This window comes from Pristiophorus japonicus, chromosome 8 (genome assembly GCF_044704955.1).
Source record: "Pristiophorus japonicus isolate sPriJap1 chromosome 8, sPriJap1.hap1, whole genome shotgun sequence".
Taxonomy (NCBI): domain Eukaryota; kingdom Metazoa; phylum Chordata; class Chondrichthyes; family Pristiophoridae; genus Pristiophorus; species Pristiophorus japonicus.
The window spans coordinates 231,329,211-231,348,956 of NC_091984.1; the positions used below are offsets into that span (position 1 = coordinate 231,329,211).

The 19,746-nt window shown below is 43.2% G+C and overlaps 1 protein-coding gene across 5 annotated transcripts in view; it reads right to left on the minus strand.

Annotated features, from left to right (window-relative positions):
- Positions 1-19,746, minus strand: part of cltcl1 (clathrin, heavy chain-like 1) — an 86,500-nt gene that overhangs the window by 36,573 nt on the left and 30,181 nt on the right. For all 5 annotated transcript variants that reach the window (XM_070888054.1, XM_070888053.1, XM_070888058.1 and 2 more), the window contains exons 4-14: positions 16,704-16,865; positions 16,082-16,195; positions 14,865-15,038; positions 13,818-14,015; positions 11,343-11,543; positions 9,858-10,010; positions 8,830-8,952; positions 7,438-7,575; positions 5,304-5,468; positions 2,965-3,145; positions 1,117-1,280 (exon numbers count right to left, since the gene is read on the minus strand). In XM_070888054.1, the coding sequence (XP_070744155.1) occupies positions 1,117-1,280; positions 2,965-3,145; positions 5,304-5,468; positions 7,438-7,575; positions 8,830-8,952; positions 9,858-10,010; positions 11,343-11,543; positions 13,818-14,015; positions 14,865-15,038; positions 16,082-16,195; positions 16,704-16,865 (1,773 nt within the window). The remainder of the gene's footprint in view (positions 1-1,116; positions 1,281-2,964; positions 3,146-5,303; positions 5,469-7,437; positions 7,576-8,829; positions 8,953-9,857; positions 10,011-11,342; positions 11,544-13,817; positions 14,016-14,864; positions 15,039-16,081; positions 16,196-16,703; positions 16,866-19,746) is intronic.

The following is a 19,746-nucleotide window of genomic DNA, read 5'->3' on the forward strand; positions in this document are numbered from 1 at the left end:
CATCTCAGATTCCTCACTCAATCACTGGCAGCCGTGCCTTCAGCTGCTCCAAGCTCGAATTCCCTCCCTAAACCTTTCCTTCTTTAAGATACTCTTTAAAACCTACCTCTGACCAAGCTTCTGGTCATCTGCCCCCAATATCTTGTGGCTTGGTGTCAAAATTTGTTTGATAATGCTCCAGTGAAGCACCTTGGGACATTTCACTATGTTAAAAAGGTGCAATATAAATACAAAAGCAAAATACTGTGGATGTGGGAATAAAAGCAGAAAATGCTGGAAATCTCAGCAGGTCAGGCAGCATCTATGGAGCAGAGTTAACATTTCGGGTCGATAACCCTTCGTCAGAACAAGTTGTTGATTAGGGTTAAAGCTAAAGATGACCATTTTATGTAGCACATATAATTTTAAAGCTTAGATCTCATGTAGGCACAAGTGGCAGATAGTGTGCACTAGTTAACTTGAATAAGCTGAAATACCATTTCAGAGAGATTGGTCATAGTTGAAGGAGGAATCTCCCTGCTCTTTGAATAGCAGTAAGGGCCCTATATTCTCTAGTTTAGAAGAATGAGAGGTGATCTCATTGATGCATACAAAGTTTGTACAGGGCTTGACAGTAGATACAGAGAGGATGTTTCCTCTGGCTGTAGAGTCTAGAACCAGGGGTCAGTCTCAGAATAAGGGGTCAGCCATTTAGGGCTGAGATGAGAAATTTCTTCACTCAGAGGGTGGTGAATCTTTGGAATTCTCTACCCCAGAGGGCTGTGGAGGCAGTATATTTAAGACAGAGATTGATAGATTTTTGGATGTTAAGGGAATCAAGGGATATGGGGACAGTGCAGGGAAAGAGTTGGAGATGGAAGATCAGCCATGATCTTACTGAATGGCGGAGCAGGCTCGAGGGGCCAAATGGCCCACTCCTGCTCCTAATTCTTATGTTCACTGGAACAGGTTAGACAGGACCTCACCCAAAAGAATGCCACGCTAACAATACAGCACTGCCTCAGTGCTGCATTGGAAGGGCACAAGTTAACAGGCAATAACCAACCGAGCAATGTGCTGCCGAGACCCTCAAGTGAATCAGGTACAGGAGGCACAAGCAGAACGTTTTACAAGTACCTTCAGGAAGTTCTTCACTCGTTCTGAATCGTAGCAGTTGCTCTCACGACATATGCGTTCAACTTCTTTAATTTGCCCAGTCTTGCAGGCTGCCTGAATGTACTTGAAGTGAACATCGGGCTCCTGGCTGAAATTCACAATGGATCCAAGGAAATAAAATAATCCTAATTGACAAGAGAGAACAGGTACTGAGGTACAGGCAAAGACTCAACAGCATTAAAAACCATTTACCAGCTCTACACGGTGAGACTTCATCTGGGATTGGAGCATCGTATTGGACAGAATACAAATTAGTGCAAGAAACCCCTTCCATTAGCAGTTCTAAATGCCAAGTGTTCTTGCAGCAATTTAAAAGCCAAAGACAGGGCAATGGCAATCCATTGGCACAGACTAAACTATCGATATTACTGTGTACCCAAACAGTCCTTAGCAATAACTTACCAAGAGAGGAATCAGATTATGCCAAAGGATTGACAAAAAGCAGCACATCTCTATTCATACGTTGATTTAATCTCTACTGAAATGATGATCTCATTGAAAGATACAAAATTCTGAAAGGGATTGACAAGGTAGATTGTTTCCCCTGGGCTGAAGTGTCGAGAATGAGAGGGCACACAGTCTCAGGATAAGGGGTGGGCCATTTAAGACCATGAGGAGGAGGAATTTCTTTACTCAGTTGTGAATCTTTGGAATTCTCTGCCCCAGAGGGCTGTGGATGCCGAGTCTCTGAATATATTCAAGGCCAAGATAGATTTTTGGAGTCTGGAAAATCAAGGAGATAATGGAGATTGGGCAGGAAAGTGGAGTGGAGGTCGATGATCAGCCATGATCTTATTGAAGTGGAGCAGGCTTGAGGGGCCGTTTGGCCTGCCCCTGTTTCTATTTATGTTCTTACGTACAAACAGTATTAGCAGAGTCATAAAAGCAGGATGACCTCCCCCCAAAAGAAAAAAAGGACCAAATCCCCAATGTCTATAGATACGACTGGAGAATTCACGTTACATTGGTTTACTACACGAGGAAAACTGAACTTAATATTCCTCCAGTTCACCTTTTAAGTGAGATGGAGGTCTTTAATCTTTATATTTGACCCAAGTTTCTTTTGAAAACAGTTCAGTTGCTGCAATTCTTACAGCATGATTTTAAAGTCACTGCATATTGCATATTTTAAGATCAGTTTAGCTGTCACAACTTAAGGTCTGCAATGTTAAAAAAAAAGGTGCAAAGATGGCATAAAAAGCTCATTGCCTGGATGAACAAACTAATATAAAGCCCGCTGCAACTTTACTTTTAGGAGGACGAGGGGCGTGGTCAGGTCTGGTTTTGAGCAATGAAACAGATAAAAGTAGATGAGGCAAATACCTTGAAAGTCATGGCCATAAGGAGCAGGGTTAAGGTCCAAACAGCAAGGGAGGGTGGAAAGTTAGTATAAAAACAAGGTCAGCCGATTGGAAGAGGGCAGATTTTAGAAAGATGAGTGCACTAGCTGAGGTGAGAAAAAAAAGGGAACTGTAAATTAACCAAGATTTTTTTTTTTAAAAACATGAAGCTGCAGAATATGCAATAATAGAAACTTCAGTTCAGTCTTTCCAATGTGACACAGATTTCAAGTGCTGACATTTTTTACATTAAAACAAAATTGAACAAAGCACTAAATCTAGAGCTCGACACTTAGTCCAGGCATTCGAAACATTCCTGCAAAATTGAAAGGTAAAACAGAAGTTTATCGTGAACAAAGCCAGCTAGGAGTTAGAGCATTTAATATTTCAAGCATTACCACATGAACAGTTTTCTCGCACTTGACGCAAGTGCTATAAGTCACTTCTGTGCTGTGAAACAGCTTCTTACCTTCATAACTCTTAAAGGATTCAAAGAGCTCCACCAATGACTGGGTGCCAAGCTGCTCGTGGTACTTGGATGCTACTTGCACACAAAGCTGCAGATTCTGGCGGATGTTAGCCGACAACATGGCGCGCAAGCACTCAAGAGAATCTTCGACTGAGAGTGCGCCAAAGAAGTTCACCAGCCACTAGGAGTGGAAAAAGAAAAATTTGGTTCACTATTAAATTATATTTATCATAAATGTTTAGATTAGAGCTAGTTGGAAGAAAGATTGCATTTATAATTTGAAATCAGGCAACAATGGTAGTATTGTGTAGTCAGATCCCACAAAAAGAGGAATAAAATGATGTAGCAGAGAGACAAATCATTAGTTATCTATATTGGGTGCTGCTGGTTGAAGACATTTGGCCACACCAAAAGATCTCCTTGCTCCAAGTGCTGCAGGACCTGGAATCTTCAACATCCACTGGAACACCCAGATGTTCAATATTGCAATCTGTACTGATGAGACTTATCTCAAACAGATACAGCTGTACAAGCAATGTAGTTAATGCAGGACCCACATCAACAGGAGTTTCATTTACTTCCTTTGGTTTTCTCCTCCTTGAAAGCACACAGATTAATTCTGGGATGTGGTCGATTTTGACCAGGTCAATTACATCTCCTGAAATAACCAAGATTGCATGTTTTGGGTGGGGGAGAACTGGTGCCACCAAGTCAGTCCCAGACTTTTCAGCAAGGGTCACTGTATAACACAGCAGGGACCTCAAGAGATAATTGTAACACCCACTGCTACCCTGATTGGAGATCGGCTAACTGAGCAACTTGGGACTCGAGTGTTCAGTACCACACCATCCAGAACTGCATCGTACATTCTCAAGCTACTTCAATTTTCAAAAGTGATTCACTAGGTTGATTCTGGAGATGAGGGGGGTTGACCTGAAGAAAGTTTGAGCCTCTACTGGAATTCAAAAGAATCAGAGGTGATCTTATTGAAACGTACAAGATTGGAGGGGGCTTAACAAGGTGGATGCAGAGAGGATGTTTCCACTGATGGGAGACTAGAACTAGAGGGGATGATCTTAGAATAAGGGGCTGCCCATTTAAAACTGAGATGAGAAATTTTTTCTGAGGGTTATAAATCTGTGAAATTTGCTGCCTCAGAGAGGTGGGTCATTGAATAAATTTGAGACATATTTTCTTAACCAATAAGGGAATAAAAGGGGCTATGGGGAGCGGGCAGGGAAGTGGACCAGAGTTCATGATCGGATCAGCCATGATCGTATTAAATGGCAGAGCAGGCTCGAGGGGCCGTATGGCCTGCTCCTATTTATGTTCTTATGATTACTCTAATGCAATGTTAAAAGCTTGTAATTGGTAAATGTCTTGGCCTTGCCCTCCAAACTGGGTCTAAGGCTTCAGCAGTTCCTTCTTTTCCAGGTTTCATCTCCTGCTGCCAGGAGAGCATCTAGCCAACTGTTAGTGTACCCAGGAAGGACTTCCTGTCCCATGGTAGGGGGCAGGCCTCTGCAGTTCAGAAGGTATACATGCACATCCCACAGGAAGTTGGCACCCGTGCGAGACCATCCAATTGCAAAGAGGAAAGAGCAGCCAGTTTGGTTCGTAAAACATTGATCATGCTGAAGAATCATCCTGGCTGACTTCTTGTGTCCATGCAAGCCCAAGAAATACTTAAATTCAATTATCTACCTTTACTGAAGCCATCAATTCTATGCAGCTATCCCCAGTATGCATTCACTCAGCCCTGTTTTAATTAGACTGAGCAAGTCTACATTCTATTCAGGAGACTCCATTTTAAAAAAGTCATCTTTATAGGTGTGTTCCTAAAATTCCACATTCAAAGAATGGAGACTTGGCCCCAGACTCATTGCAATCCAGCAAATGTGTCTCACTTTTAACCAGTAGCTCACTGCATGTTTCATTTCATGCATCTGTATAATACATTAGAAGCTAGCTCCATTCTCTCCCCCCCTCCCCGGGTCAATCACTTAAGTGAATAGGTCCAAATCATTACTGGCTTTATATTTTACAGCAGGGAATGAAGCCAATCAGTGGGACAGGGATAAACTTTGCTTTGACTCCACCTGGTCTCCCAGTCAGAAGCCACTGGAGACAGCAATTGTCTGAATAAATAGAACCAAATGCAGAATTAGGAGTTGGGGCACAACCACAATAATGTCAAGACAAAAGGCTTGCTTCTACTCAGCTATTTAAAATAGTCACTCTAGACTGAGCCATGTCAAAAGCTGCATTTCACTGGGATCCCTCCAGATTTCTTGCCCAAATGACTAGATTTGAATTAAAATTTAGCATGTAACTCCTACCTCTGGATTGAGAAGGTGAGTGTGTACAACAGCTCGCTTAATATCATACAGATCGGTGTAGTGTTCCAAAGCCCTCTGTAGCAAGCCGGCCTTTTCACACAGCTGGGCAATATGGGCTCGGTCGTAGTGAGTGAACATCTGGTTTCCAAGGATGGCATCAGCAACCTGAGAAAACAAAGTTCGATTAGTAAGCACATTAGACATTTATAACTTGTATTTATATAGCACCTTTAACAGTGAAATGTCCCAAGGCGCTTCACAGGAGTGTTTTAAAACAAAACAAATACATTTCACACCGAACCACACCAGACATGGCAGATGACCAAAAACTTGGTCAAAGAGGTAGGTTTTAAGGAGCATCTTAAAGATTGAGGGAGCTTGGCTAGGTGGATGCAGAGAGGATGTTTCCTCTGATGGGGAGACTAGAACTAGAGGGCACTATCTTAGAATAAGGGACCACCCATTTAAAACAGAGGAGGAGAAATTTCTTGTGTTGTAAATCTGTGGAATTTGCTGCCCTAGAGAGCTGTGGAAGCTGGGACATTTAAATTTAAGACGGACAGGTTCTTAAACTGTCAGGGAACAAAGGGCTATGGGGAGTGGGTAGGGAAGTGGAGCAGAGTCCATGATCAGACCAGCCATGATCTTATTGAATGGCAGAGCAGGCTCGAGGGGCATATGGCCTACTCCTGTTCCTATTTCATAAGAAATAGGGGTGGAGGGGTTTAGGGAGAGAGTCCCAGAGCTTGGGACCCTGGCAACAGAAGGCACGGCCACCAATGGTTGAGCGATTATAATCCGGGATACTCAAGGAGGGCAGAATGTGAGGAACAGACATCTCGGTGGGTTGTGGGGTTGGAGGAGATTAGAGATAGGGAGGGGCAGGGCCATGGAGGGATTTGTAAACAAGGATGAGAATTTTGAAATTGGAGGTGTTGCTTAACCGGGAGCCAATGTAGGTCAGCGAGCAGAGGTGATGAGTGAGGTTTTTGTATTTACATAAGTTAAGCTACAATTAGCTAGATTAACATGGAGGTAACGAGGTCAAATTCTAGAAGTCATATTGAGCAGATCTTCTAGTTCTTCAGAAAGATGCTAAATTAGCAGTAAAATCTTAAATTACATTTAGCTTTTGATTATTGGCCAACATGCAAACAATGTTCAACTAGCAAGGACATTAAACAGTCTGGTCTGTCAAATGTATTGTGGCGATTTAGCAAATTTAAGCCTCAATCTTTAACAATTAAAGCAGGGATGACGGTTCCAGATTGGTTGTATATTACTATGCAGTAGTCGAGATTTCCATGGAAACATTCTTTATGCAACTTGAAATATTAAACAGCACAGGCGAGTCACAGAATTCCAGACAGTACCCATTATAACTAGGTATAACAGTTCAAGGTAATGATAGATCAAGGTAAAATTGCAACACTAAGCTTTCATGAAAATGACCTACAATACCATACAATGCATTACAGGCTTAAGCTTCACACCCTGACCAACAATTGGCACTGCCTTAACCTATTGAATTAGTTGGAGTGGGAATTTTAGGAATTGAAACCCACAAGATGTTTTTCATAAGTGGCCCCTTACCATTTGTACCGTGGCTCACTATGCTGGTCCAGAGAACCCAAATCCACTCCCACACTGCAATACACCAAAATTATTTAAAACTAGCGTTCAGACGCACGCCTTGTGCAAAGTCAATGCTTAATTTGCAGTTCAGTTCCAATAGTGTTGCTGATGAGGTCTCCTCTGGACACCAGGGGACATTTTCTAAAAGACTGCATTAGATTAACTGCCATAGTTAAAGGATATGGTGTTAATCTGCAGATGCTGGGAAAGGAGGAGGAAGAAAAGAGGCAAATTGTACTTTTACATTTAGACAAGACATTGTTAACTCCATAAATATTGCACCATTGAAATATGAAGACAAAACAAGAACAGCTATAGAATCTTTTGAAATCAATGTTTCCACCATTTGAGAAATGTGGCCATGTGAACACAGCAGTTTGGTTCTGCTCTCAAACACTGGAAATAACCCAAAATGCCAAGTAACGCCATCCTCCGAACCTTCATACCAGCAAGTGAGAAACAGTCAGAATAAAACTGAAGTCATGTACATTTCCCCCACCTGTGGTGCATGGATCAGATTCATTTCAAGTAGGCGAGTCTGCAAGTGACCCTCAGAAGGTCGATTATTCTTCAGAGCATCCAGTAAGAAAGACGTACACTGCTGGATGAGGTTATTCTCCATAAACACATCCACAATCTGGAAAGAAACAAGCATTAACATTCAGGAACTTGCACAACTCATTACACATTTGGTATTCCAATCAACATTCATCCATACAGACCCAAATTAAAAGGCCCCAGTTTGGATTCTTGGCCTGTCGAGTAGCCAGGGCAACAGTTAGGTCAGGAAGAGAAGATTTCTGCTCTTGACTATTATCCAGCTAATCCCAACTGAAAGGGCATGGGACATGCCCGGCAAAAAAAAAATTAGGCTCTGCTGTGATGCCAGCGACAGTCAAATAGCCTGCTGACAATTGTTGGCTAGGTTAATCTGAAGAATGCCATTTGACAGAAGCACCAGAGGTCTGCTGAGTACTGTGCAGTTTCAGGGAACGGGGAATATAAGTGTGTCCCTGTTTATAAAAAAAAAGATTATAAAATATTAAGCCAAAGCTCAATGTAAATTTCATTGCCATTTATCGCCGAAGGCCACTGGAGAAAAGATCAATTCCTGCAAAACAGACCAGTTAAAACGTTATTGTGCAATAAAGTGGAGTGCAAAATTACTTTCAAAGCCTCTTATTTAGGCTTTAGCTTTATTTTATTGGTCTAGATTTTTTTCCTGCAATTTAAAATAAAAATCCCATTCGCAAGCCTCAAGTGTTCTGCCATCACAAGCATTCGATAGCTCAATAATCGCATGGTGCAGTCCATGCACTTTGAAGAAAAAGCTACACATTACTCAACCATTTATACTTGCTCCCGAGCTCTATATAGTGAGCTTCCAACAGGAGTGCAAAACACTGCTAGATTATAAACCTGCCTGCATCATTGCATGACCCCAAGCTGGTGAAAATGCCACTGGCATTAATAAAAAAAAATGCATAAAAGCACAAAACAGAGCTTCCCGAGGTTACACTGATCAAGGTTACAGCAACAGCAGCTAAGGAATCTGCAGATTCATAAATCTCATTTTAAACTGCCACTTGTCAAATGAAGACAAGAGCGTATGGGTTGAGTGCTTGGCCACTTTTGACAGAAAAGTGGAAAATGTAATTTTCCACATGATTTATTCCACCCCCACACTTGCCAAAAATTGACACCAATTCCCAGAAACAACTCAACCCACAAAAAGATTGGCAGGAGCAAGTGACTGATGATTCAAGTTTGACTCAGCATGAATACTCACCCTCAGATGATAACTAATAGCACAAGGCACGCCAGCTGATTAGAACTAAAGTTAATGACTTTTTAAAAAAAAGTGAAGCTTACAACATGTTCTGTGACTGACCTGATTGATATTAGCTAGAGGCTCATCATCCTGGACAAGCATCTGTGCAAACTGAAGTCCCTGGTCTGGGCTCACCCGCATAACATTTCTCAGCAGGAAGACCCAGTCTGGAGTGTAACCAACCTGTCAATACATTGGTGCAAGTTAGGATTGGTGTAAAGCCAGTTTGAAGGCAACACTAAAAACCAATAAGCAACTTATTTTGCACCTTATTTTGCACAAGTGGTCATATCATGTAATGAAATTCAAATGTTCTTGAGGCCATTTAAATGTTTTGCTAATATACTCAGTGCTGAAGCCCAACAGCTCAAGGTGAGAAGTTCAAGTACAGGAAGATTTACAAAATAGTTTATTAGCAGGAGTAGGCCATTTGAGCCTGATCCACCATTCAATAAGATTGTGGCAGATCTGGGCCTCAACTTCACTTCCCCATATCGTTCAAAAATCTGTCCAATTCCACTTTAAATATATTCAATGACCCAACCTCCACAGCTCTCTGGGGTAGAGAATTCTAAAGATTCACCACCCAGAAGAAATTCCACCTCATCTGTTGTAAATGGGCAACCCCTTATTCTGAAACTATGTCCCCTAATTCTAGATTCCCCCAGGAGGGGAAATATCTTCAGTATCTACCCTGTCAAGCCCCCTCAGAATTTTATACATTTCAATAAGATCAACTCTCATTCTTTTAAACTCCAATGAGTCTAGGCCCAACCTTTAAGACAACCCCTTCATCTCAGGAATCAACTGAGTGAACCTTCTCTGAACTGCCTCCAATGCAAGTATATACCTCCTTAAATGAGACCACATCTGTACACAGTATTCCAGGTGTCGTCTTACCAATGCCCTGTACAATTGTAGCAGGGATTTCTCTACTTTAAAACTCCATCTCCCTTGCAATCTTTAAATGGATGGGGAAATTAAGCTCAGGCATTTTCTAGTATAGTTTTAACAGAAAAATATTAATCCAACAGACAACTCCATAGCAACAGTCCAGATCATTAATTTAGATTAGAAAAAAAATGTACCTTTTTTGCATAAAGAACAATTTTCTGGAATTGCCCTGTCTCCGCAAAACACTGTATAACTTTATTTGGCACATTGGCTCGCAGATAGACACTTAGTGCCAGTGTGGGATCAGCAGTCTTCACCAAGTCTCCCAGCTCCTCAGAACACTCCAGCTACAAGAGTTAAAACAGTATGGCAAGAAGTAGTTTAAAGTGTCCGGCAATATGAAGAAAGATTTTTTATATAGTGCTTTTCACTACCATCGGACGTCTCAAATGCTTCACAGCCAAAGTACTTTTGAAGTGTAGTAACTGTTGCAATGTGGAAAATGCAACAGCCAATTTGCACACAGCAAGCTCCCACAAACAGCAATGTGGTAATGACCAGATAATCTATTTTTGCGTGTTATGTTGAATTGAAAGATAAATATTGGCCACGACACTGGGGAGAGCTCCCTGCTCTTTCAAAATAGTGCAGTGGGATCTTTACGTCCACTTGAGGGCAGACGGGGCTTCGGTTTAATGTCTCATCCAAAAGACTCCCTCAGTACTGCACTGATGTAGCAGCCTAGATTTGTGTGCTAAGTCCCTGGAGTGGGACATCAACCCACAACCTTCTGACTCGAGTTACCCTCTGAGCCACAGCTAACACTAAAGTTAAAACATTACAGCAATATGAAGCATCAGCAGATTCATAAGTGGATGCACTGCACACAAATGCTTAAAGTAGCGTTTAACGTGCTCTTTGCCCAACTACGAGAAACAACACCACCTCCAGTGCGCCAGTGCAGCCTTCGGTCACCTGAAGGGAAACAAAAAAAAGTGTTTCCAAGACCAGGCCCTCAAAACTGCTCATGGTCTACAGGGCTGTAGTAATACCTGCCCTCCTGTGTGGCTCCGAGACATGGGCCATGTACAGTAGACACCTCAAGTTGCTGGAGAAATACCAACAATGTCTCTACAAATCCCTTGGGAGGACAGGTGCACCAACATCTGCGTCCTCAGTCAGGCTAACATCCCCAACATTGAAGCACTGACCACACTATCAGCTCCGCTGGGCAGGCCATGCCAGACACAAGACTCCCAAAGTAAGCGCTCTATCTGAGCTCCTTCACAGCAAACGAGCTAAAGGTGCGCAGCGGAAACGTGACAAGGACACCCTCAAAGGTCTCCCTGATAAAAGTGCAACATCCCCACTGATACCTGGGAGTTCCTGGCCCAAGACCGCACTAAGTGCATCAGAGAGGGTGCTGAGCACCGAGTGTCAACGCCGAGAGCATGCAGAAAACAAGCGCAGGCAGCAGAAAGAGCGTGCTGTAAACCAGTCCCACCCACCCCTTCCCTCAAATTAATGCCCGTCCCACCTATGACAGAGTCCGTGGCTCTCATATGGGACTGTTCAGCCACCAAAGAACTCATTTCAGGAGTGGAAGCAAGTCTTCCTTGATTCCGAGGGACTGCCTATGATGAAGTAAACCTACCCTGGACCCAAGATGAACTTGTTACCTTGTCTTCCTTTAGCCATTTTTCCAGCAGCTGCTTGCGGCCTTGTTGCAAGACAGGTCGGCAAAGTTCCAGTGATTCATATTTGTTCAGCTGCCCCTGATCGAGGAGGATTCCAAAATACTGGAGGAGAGGTGAAGCTTGTCCTGGCTGTGCTGGGACAGTTTGGAATTTTCTAATAGTGTCTGGAGTCCGCAGAATACCCTGGATAATCAAACGGCAGCGGTAACTCCAGCAGCTCACAAAAGGCATTAAATGTCACAGCTACCAATTCCATATAAACCGATTTACCCACCGAACATTTCAGGATTTGTACCTTGCAGAACTAATGTACACACCTAGAGTCTCAAAATTACAACACAGGAGGCCATTCGGCCCATCGTGTCCGTGTCATTCGAAAGTGAGCAATCCAGCCTAATCCCACCCTCGAGCACAAGGTCCGTAGCCCTGCAGGTTACAGCACTTAAAGTGCAAGTCCAAGTACTTTTTAAAATGTGATGAGGGTTTCTGCCTCTACCACCCTTTCAGGCAGAGTTCCAGACCCCCACCACTCTGAATTTTTTTCCCCCCTTAATCACCCCTCTAATCCTTCTACCAATTACTTTAAATCTATGCCCCCCTGGTTATTGACCCCTCTGCTAAGGGAAATAAGTCCTTTCTATCCACACCCCTCAATTTTATACATCTTAATTAAATCTCCTCAGCCTCCTTTGTTCCAAAGAAAACAAACCCAGCCTATCCAATCAAAATGTTGCAGTCCTGGCAACATCCTCGTAAATCTCCTCTGCACCCTCAAGTGCAATCACATCTTTCCTATAATGTGGTGACCAGAACTGTCGTATTACTCAAGCATGTACACGATGTGCAATTATACAGGCTTTGCATGCCCCAATTTTGCTGTCACACTGAAACATGCCATGGAGCAACAGATGTTTTGACATGTAGACTGTACAAGATTTCATTAACTATCACCTTACTGGTTCCAAGCTGTTACACCACAAGGCCCTAGTAGTGGAACAAAGGTTTTGCTGGCCATTTTATACAAGGTAAAAGCTAGAATCCAGGAAGCCCACCACCACCACAAGTTGCTGAGACTCAATCAAATATATGAAGGGTTGACCAAAACCTCAGTCAACAAGGTGAGTTTTAAAGGAGGTTCTTATAAAAGGGAGGGGGAGGTGCAGAGACATAGGGGGTTTAGGGAGGGAAATCACAAGAGATTGGAATCAGAGGAACAGAGTTCTGGGGAGTTTGTAGGGCTGACAGTGACTGCAGAGATAGGAATAGACAAAACAATGTAGGGACTAAAACACTAGTTCTAAAATCAAAAGCATGCGAGAAAACCCAAGGTCAATTTAGGTCAACAAGGACAGGGGCGATGGGGAAGTGGGACAGGATACAGGCAGTTTTAGACAAACTGACATTCACACAGCACAAAGGATGGGAGGCCGACCAGAAGAGCATTGGAATACTTGAGGCTGGAGATGACCAAAGTATGGACACTGGTTTCAGAGCAGGTAAGGGGATGTTACAGCTTGAAGTAGGTGGTCTTTAAGATGGGGGGGGGGGATATGGGGTTGGAAGCTCAGCTTGGGAATGAATAGGACGTAGAGGCTATGAATTGTCTGGTTCAACCAACTAGAGAGAGTGGCAGAGGAGGAGAATGGAATGGACAGCAAAGGGTACAGAGCCTATGGGTATTTGTGGTTGTTGTTAAGGAGGCAGCAATAGGCGATGTTCACTATTAGCTGTGCTTGGTTCTGCATGGCTTGTTTCTTTTAATGCATGGTCCCTTTAAATTTCTGTGCACACGTGGTATTTAAAACGTGACAGGTGGTGAGCGGCCTGCACGGGACCTTGGAGATTACTGCATGGCCACACTACCTCAGCAGGAACATTGGAAATGGGTGCCTCGAGGACCCATTTGAAGAATGGGGCAAGGTGCACAAGGTAGCTGTGGGCTTATCCAAGGAGCATTCCAGCCTGAGACGGTAGGAGTAGGATACAAAAAGTAACAGGAGAAAAAAAAATAGCAGCAATTAGAGAACTAAAAAGGAAGTATGACTAGGCGACAGAAAAGACAGACAAGATTTTTAAAAATTGGCCCCAGAGAGGAAAAATAGAAGTAATTGGCTCGTGTCTGGAGTGCCAGGGAAAATATGCAGAGGGAATTCAGGTTATACAAGCATGGCAGATATTTGGAAAGTTGGAAAGATGCAATTTGAACATTACAGCAGCTATTTCAAGTTCAAAACTGCTAAAAGGCCTGCCCACCCTCAATTGGAAAACAGACCAATGAAGAGGAATCAACACCCGAAATACAAATCCAGCAAATTCTAACAAGTAAATCTTAGTGACTTCTTTAAACTAAACTGTTCAGATACAAGAGCAAAACTGTGCCGTTCAAGAATATAAAGTCACAAGCAGTTAGTATGTTTAAAGGACCGGGACATGTTAAATGCGCGCGCACACACACACCTTTGGTGCAGATGCAGCTACTTTAGCAGCTTCAGCGTAGTTTCCTTGCGCAAACAAGGTATTGAACTTTCGGGCAAAGAGTTCCTCAGCACCAGCAAGGTTGCTTCGTACAGCCATACGCAAAGCCAAGTCTGGGTTTTGGAGCACGTTGGTGGCATAATTAACAATATTTTCTTCCTCCACGCAGACAGAAAGTACCTGAAAGTAAAAATTGCATAATTATGACAAACACTCAGTATATCAAGAGTTCTGCACACAGCTGACAATTTACAGTACAGGTACAAAGTCTCTAATCCAGCTGTCCGAAAACTGGAATTGTCTGAAAACCAGACATTGAGGCAGCCAAGATGTGACATTGGGCAGTGAGGGACGAGGAAAACGGTAAAAACGCAGTGCCGGCTGGTGAGGAGCTGCAACAGAGGGGTCCAAAAAAATACAAAAACCAGCATGGTCTGAGTCCGGAGGTTGACGGATTTTGGATGTAGTAAAATTCCAACACGTCACATGCGCAACATTTAATAGCATGCAATTGCCACCCAAAATCATTTAGTCACATCCAAGGAATCTCAGAGGCTCATTCAGTGTTGGGTATTACAGGGCAGGAGAGCAGTAAGGATGCTACAACTGGCCCTCTGCATCCCTGGGTTAGAAAAGTTGCTGGACTGTGTGCAGGCATACACAGGGTTAAATATCCCACTGATAAATCATGCCATGGCTGGCTTGTGAATGAACACCACATCATACTGTACCAAGGAACCCATTTCCTTTGGAGAAGGGAAGAAAGTAGCTCTAGTAGTGAAAAAGCTCCCTTGCAAGTTTCTCGTTGAGTTTCTGGACCTTGGCTCGACTTGCCACATTCCAGTTAGCGTGGTGTGATTCAGGGACATGACAGCAAGCAATTATATGGCCTTGCAAGCCAAGCATTATACAGGAACAATTAGGAAGCAACACAGTTACTCTTTCAAAACAAAGAAACTGATTATTAGCTTCCTCATTTCTACTGGAGGTACAAAAGTATTCAGTGGAAACCTTCAACAGATTACATACCTGTCCTTTTTTATTGACTCCAATAATGCCAGAGGTAGGTTCGTGGGGGGCAGTGACAAAAATGGTCTCGGCACTAATACGGTTCATATAGATACAAGCACCTGACTCCAAGTCATACAAGTGGATGTAGCCATATTTGGTAATCAGATATATAACCCCATATTTTGTTCCAATCTACAAAATCAAGAAAACATATAGTGCAATTATACATATCAGAACAAATCCCCCACCGCCTCACTATACTTCATGTATAGAAGTTTGTTTTTACCTCCAGGATATACCAACAATTTTACAACATGGTGCACTGGGGGGATATTTTAAGCTGGCAGAGTGCTCCATTAAAGCCAAGAACGTGGAGAATGGTTGAACACTCGCCAGAGAGATTACCACTCAGCTACAGGTCTCTGATCATGCCAGAGGCTTCAGTTTCAGGTTTTCACCATGGTGGTCACCATGGCAGGCAGCGAGCATGCTTGATCGATTTACGACGGGCAAGGCATCACACTGGCGGCTCAGTGCCCTGTTCTGTGGAGGTGGTCATAAGCTCTCCCCAAAATCCTTCACTTACACACTTCCTTATATCACCCAGGTCGGTGCTGGCAAAAGTCAACTAATGGCCAAGTATTTTACAGTAAAGGAAGAAGGCACTCCGTGAGCTTGGGCTGCTGTGCACTGCTCAGTTGCAAATTTTACAACGATCGAGAGGTCTGCCTTCAGCCAGAGAACAGTGCTTACTGCAGGGAAACCCAAGAGAGTGGAAATGTAATCTTGATTTAAAGACCGGTCACATTATTCCTTCTACTGTTGAAAGGAAGAGGGATGAACATGTATTTTTTCTAGTATTAACACCTGCCTTTGAAGAAGTGATTGAGAGGATACTTGTACCACTCAAGGCTGACTGATGGTTGAAAAACTGTCAAATGCACTCTAAGAGCATACAATTGCTGAACCTGCCTCACCTTACACTAGCTGCACATTATGAATGGATTAGTAAACAACATCTTTCGTAAAGGAGCTGCATATTCATCGCAGTGAACCGTTGATAAATAACCGACACCCAGGTTTGTCATTTATGTTTCTGCTTTAGGAAAAGCAAATGCCATCAATAGTCACAGCTAGATACTGGCACACTTTGCACTATATAAAGAGAGAAGCGTGTGTAACATGCACAGTGGCCGATCTCCAACAAAGTTTAAACTGCAAAGTTGATTGCTTACCTGCATTGCAACTGGAAAGTCAGTTTGGGCCTCGGGAGGGAAAAACACATCTACTGCTCTCTTTGTGAAAGGCTGGTTTCCAGCGGGTGGCTGACCTACTTCTATTATATGCAGCTGCAAGATATTTTACAAGTCAGTTTCAAAAAGCCAGGACATGCATTGCAGCCACAAAATACAGATGTGTAGACACTAAGTTTTCAATTGCCAATTCCCAGTTGGGTTATCGGGGATGTGATGCATCACACTGCACAAGTTACATACAAGACCATTTACTAGTTAACACCTTATGGTCAATGCTCCCTGTAAGCTGCACAGCAACACGAGGGTACTGCGCAGGCTGCTCACAAGCTTTCCCGTTGAAGATACTGTGCGTGCAAAATTTAACAGTACCTCGCTTTTAAATAAACAGGTCACGCATTCATGGAGCTTGTGGCAATGTTCTTTTCTACACAGTAGCTTAAACGAGTACATCAATACAATTCGAGAGAGAAAATATTGGCTCAGGGAGATTTAAACTTCAACATTTGCAGAATGACGTGAAATGGATTGAAAGTGTACTGCCGCAGGAATTCTCCATCGAGCAGTTTTGAAGATGCATTAAAATGCTGACAATGCAACTTACCTTCCCTCCAGCCTGACTGCGAACTGCAAAGCAAAAGAGGGTCGATGGTACAGGATTCTCTTCCAATTTGAAGTCGGCAAAAGCTGCAGCATGTCCCTCAATGGGCTGGGAAACCTTTCTGTCGACAGAGTACAGCTGCATTGCACCAACTACCCGGTTTTGCTAAAAGAGGAAAAATAAAGGTTGAAAGAGCAGACAGTTCAGCTTCTGTCGTTGTGTACATCAGCCCTGAAGTGGGCAAATAAGGCATTATGTGCACAGACAACCCACACCCAATTAGCAAGGCCACTAGAAAACTGCAAATGACTGCAACCCTTGCACACAAACATTATTCCTGAGATGAAGGGGTTGACTTCTGAAAAAAAGGTAGAGTAGGTTGGGCCTGTACTCATTGGAGTTTAGAAGAATGAGGGGATCTGATTGAAACATACAAGATACTGAAGGGGTTCGACAAGGTAGATGGAGAGGATGCTTCCACTCGTAGGGGAATCTAGAACTAGGGGGCATAGTTTAAGAGTAAGGGGTCGCCCATTCAGGTCATAAATCTGTGGAATTCTCTGCCCCGGACAGCTGCGGAGGCTTGAATATATTTAAAGGTGGAGGTACAGATTTGAACAATAGGGAAGTCAAGGGTTATGGGGAGCAGGCAGGGAAGTGGAGCTGAGCCCAAGATCAGATCATCCATGATCGTATTAAATGGTAGAGCAGGCTCAAGGGGCCAAATGGCCTACTCCTGCTTCTATTTATTATGTATGTTTCTGATCAGACTAGACTATTTTGGCAACAATACTGTACAGGTCTACATCATGTGACTTGATTTTATAAAAAACTTTGCAGTTGTTATTTTGCACATTTCCTACATGGGTAATTAAGTTAGACGCTTTACTGTAGGACCAATTCAGATGCAGCTTGGACTGGTGGCCTGTCGGCTGGCTGCAAGGGTTCCAGGTGAAATGAGCCTGGGCAGTTTCAATCCAGTTCTGCCCCAGAACTGTCCCCAATTGGCAATCGCAACTTAAATCCCAGGATGTCTGAAGAAAGTGGACAAATGCCACACTGGTGCAGTATAGGGAGCGCTCTTCCTATACATGAGGGAAGAGACATATCGCTTGGGCAGATTACCTGAATATTGAAGAGTCTGATTCCAGGCAGCAGTCAGTCTACTAGACAAGCATAAAACCTACTGGTTAATAACTTTTCTTCATTTAAAAAAAAGTGTTCTCGGTAGGTTTGTAGCCTCCTTTCCCCCCCCCCCCCCCTCCTGAACACCTACCCGATGTCGCTTTACTCTGGAATCCTCTTCCAACTTTGCATGCAATGGGTAGAAATCCTTGATCTCAAAAATTCCCAGCTACACCGTGCAGTGTTAGACTGGACAAGCAAACCAGCAGGAAGGATGTTCGCGCGATCAATTCAGTGGGGAAAAAAAGCGCAGCTGCAATTTCATTGATTTATTTTTAGATCATTGTAGCAAAAAGACACCTCTGAAGGGGGTGATTTCATGTATGCAAAATCAGTTAATTTTATAATGAAGTTCAGTCAGCTTTGTTTTGTGAAATCCTTGAATTTTTTTTTTTAAAAAAGCAACCCTACCCCAAAAAGTTTAAATTTTTAAACAATAAATGCAAATAAAAAGGGAAGTTGAACTTGGGATTTAATGTCCACTGTTTACATTTTGTTCCCTCAACACAAGTTACCCCTTTTACTTCCTTCAAATGCTCTACAGAATATTCCAGTAACTCAAGTATCAAGGATGAAGGGAAAGCAAGTGTAGATTGAAGATATAGCCAACTTTATAGCACAAGACTCTCATAGGCTCTCCTTTCCTGCTGGGCCAGTCTAATGGAGATGTCAGAGTAGCTCCATTTATAACCAAGGTGGTGGCTGGGATACACAGCTTCAGGTTAGCAGAGGGCCACTCTGGAAAACCATGGTATAGACTGGGAATACAATCCTATATTAAGGCACTAGATAAGCTTCAGTTCCAGTATTTGCCTGCAATGCATGGACAGCGAGTAGGCGTTGAGAGAGTGCAGCAGGAAAGAGATGGACTTTGGGAGAGGGGCACAAGAGATGGGACAGTACAAGGGAATGTATCCAAACAACTTTGGCCAAAAGTCCCCACACCCACTAGTACACCTTACTGCTGCTCAGCCTCACCGCCTTGCGGGAGTTTTTAAAACAACACTCCAACTCTATCCATGCTTTCCCCATCAAATCAAAACCATGCACTTGTGGAATGCTGCTCTGCACTCGTGTCACTGAGTAAGTGGCTTAGAGTGCCAGTCTTGGACAGAGTGGCAACATACAAGGCATAACCAGGATTTCAGGCAACCAAAAGAAAAAATAAACTGATTAGTAGTGTGTTTCGGCAAAGTGCGATTTGAGCATTATAAAAAATCGGTCTGACCACAATTGATCATTAAAACTGGACTTTGATGCCAAAGACCTCTACACTTTCTTGCCCCTTCAAGCTCCATGTAGATACAAGCTATAAAATAACTTGGGCAAGTTAAGATCCTGAAGAGGGGACGGGCTAGTCACAAAAAAGACAGGACAGAGAACTGGCACTTGTACAGTACCTGCCATGTCCTCAGACACCCCAAAGCGCTTTACAGTCAAGTACTGGAGTGTAGTCACTGTTGTAATGTTGGAAACGCAACAGCCAATTTGCACACAGCAACCTCCCACAACAATGAGATAATGATCCGATAATCTCAGTGATGCTAGAGGGATAAATATTGACCAGGACACCACTGCTTTGCCAAACAGTGCAACAAGATCATTTACGTCCACCCGAGTAGACTTTTAATGTCTCATCTGAAAGACAGCACCTCTGACAGTGCAGCATTCCCTCAGCACTGCACTGGAGTGTCAGCCTAGATTTTGTGCTCAAGTCACTGCAGTGGGGCTTGAACCCACAACCTTCTGACTCAGGAGAGCATGTTACCCACTGAGCCACAGCTGATAACTAAAGTAGTAATGAACACTTTAGTCTTGCAGTGGAGGAAGTCAAAAATCACAATGAGCCATGGGTATATGG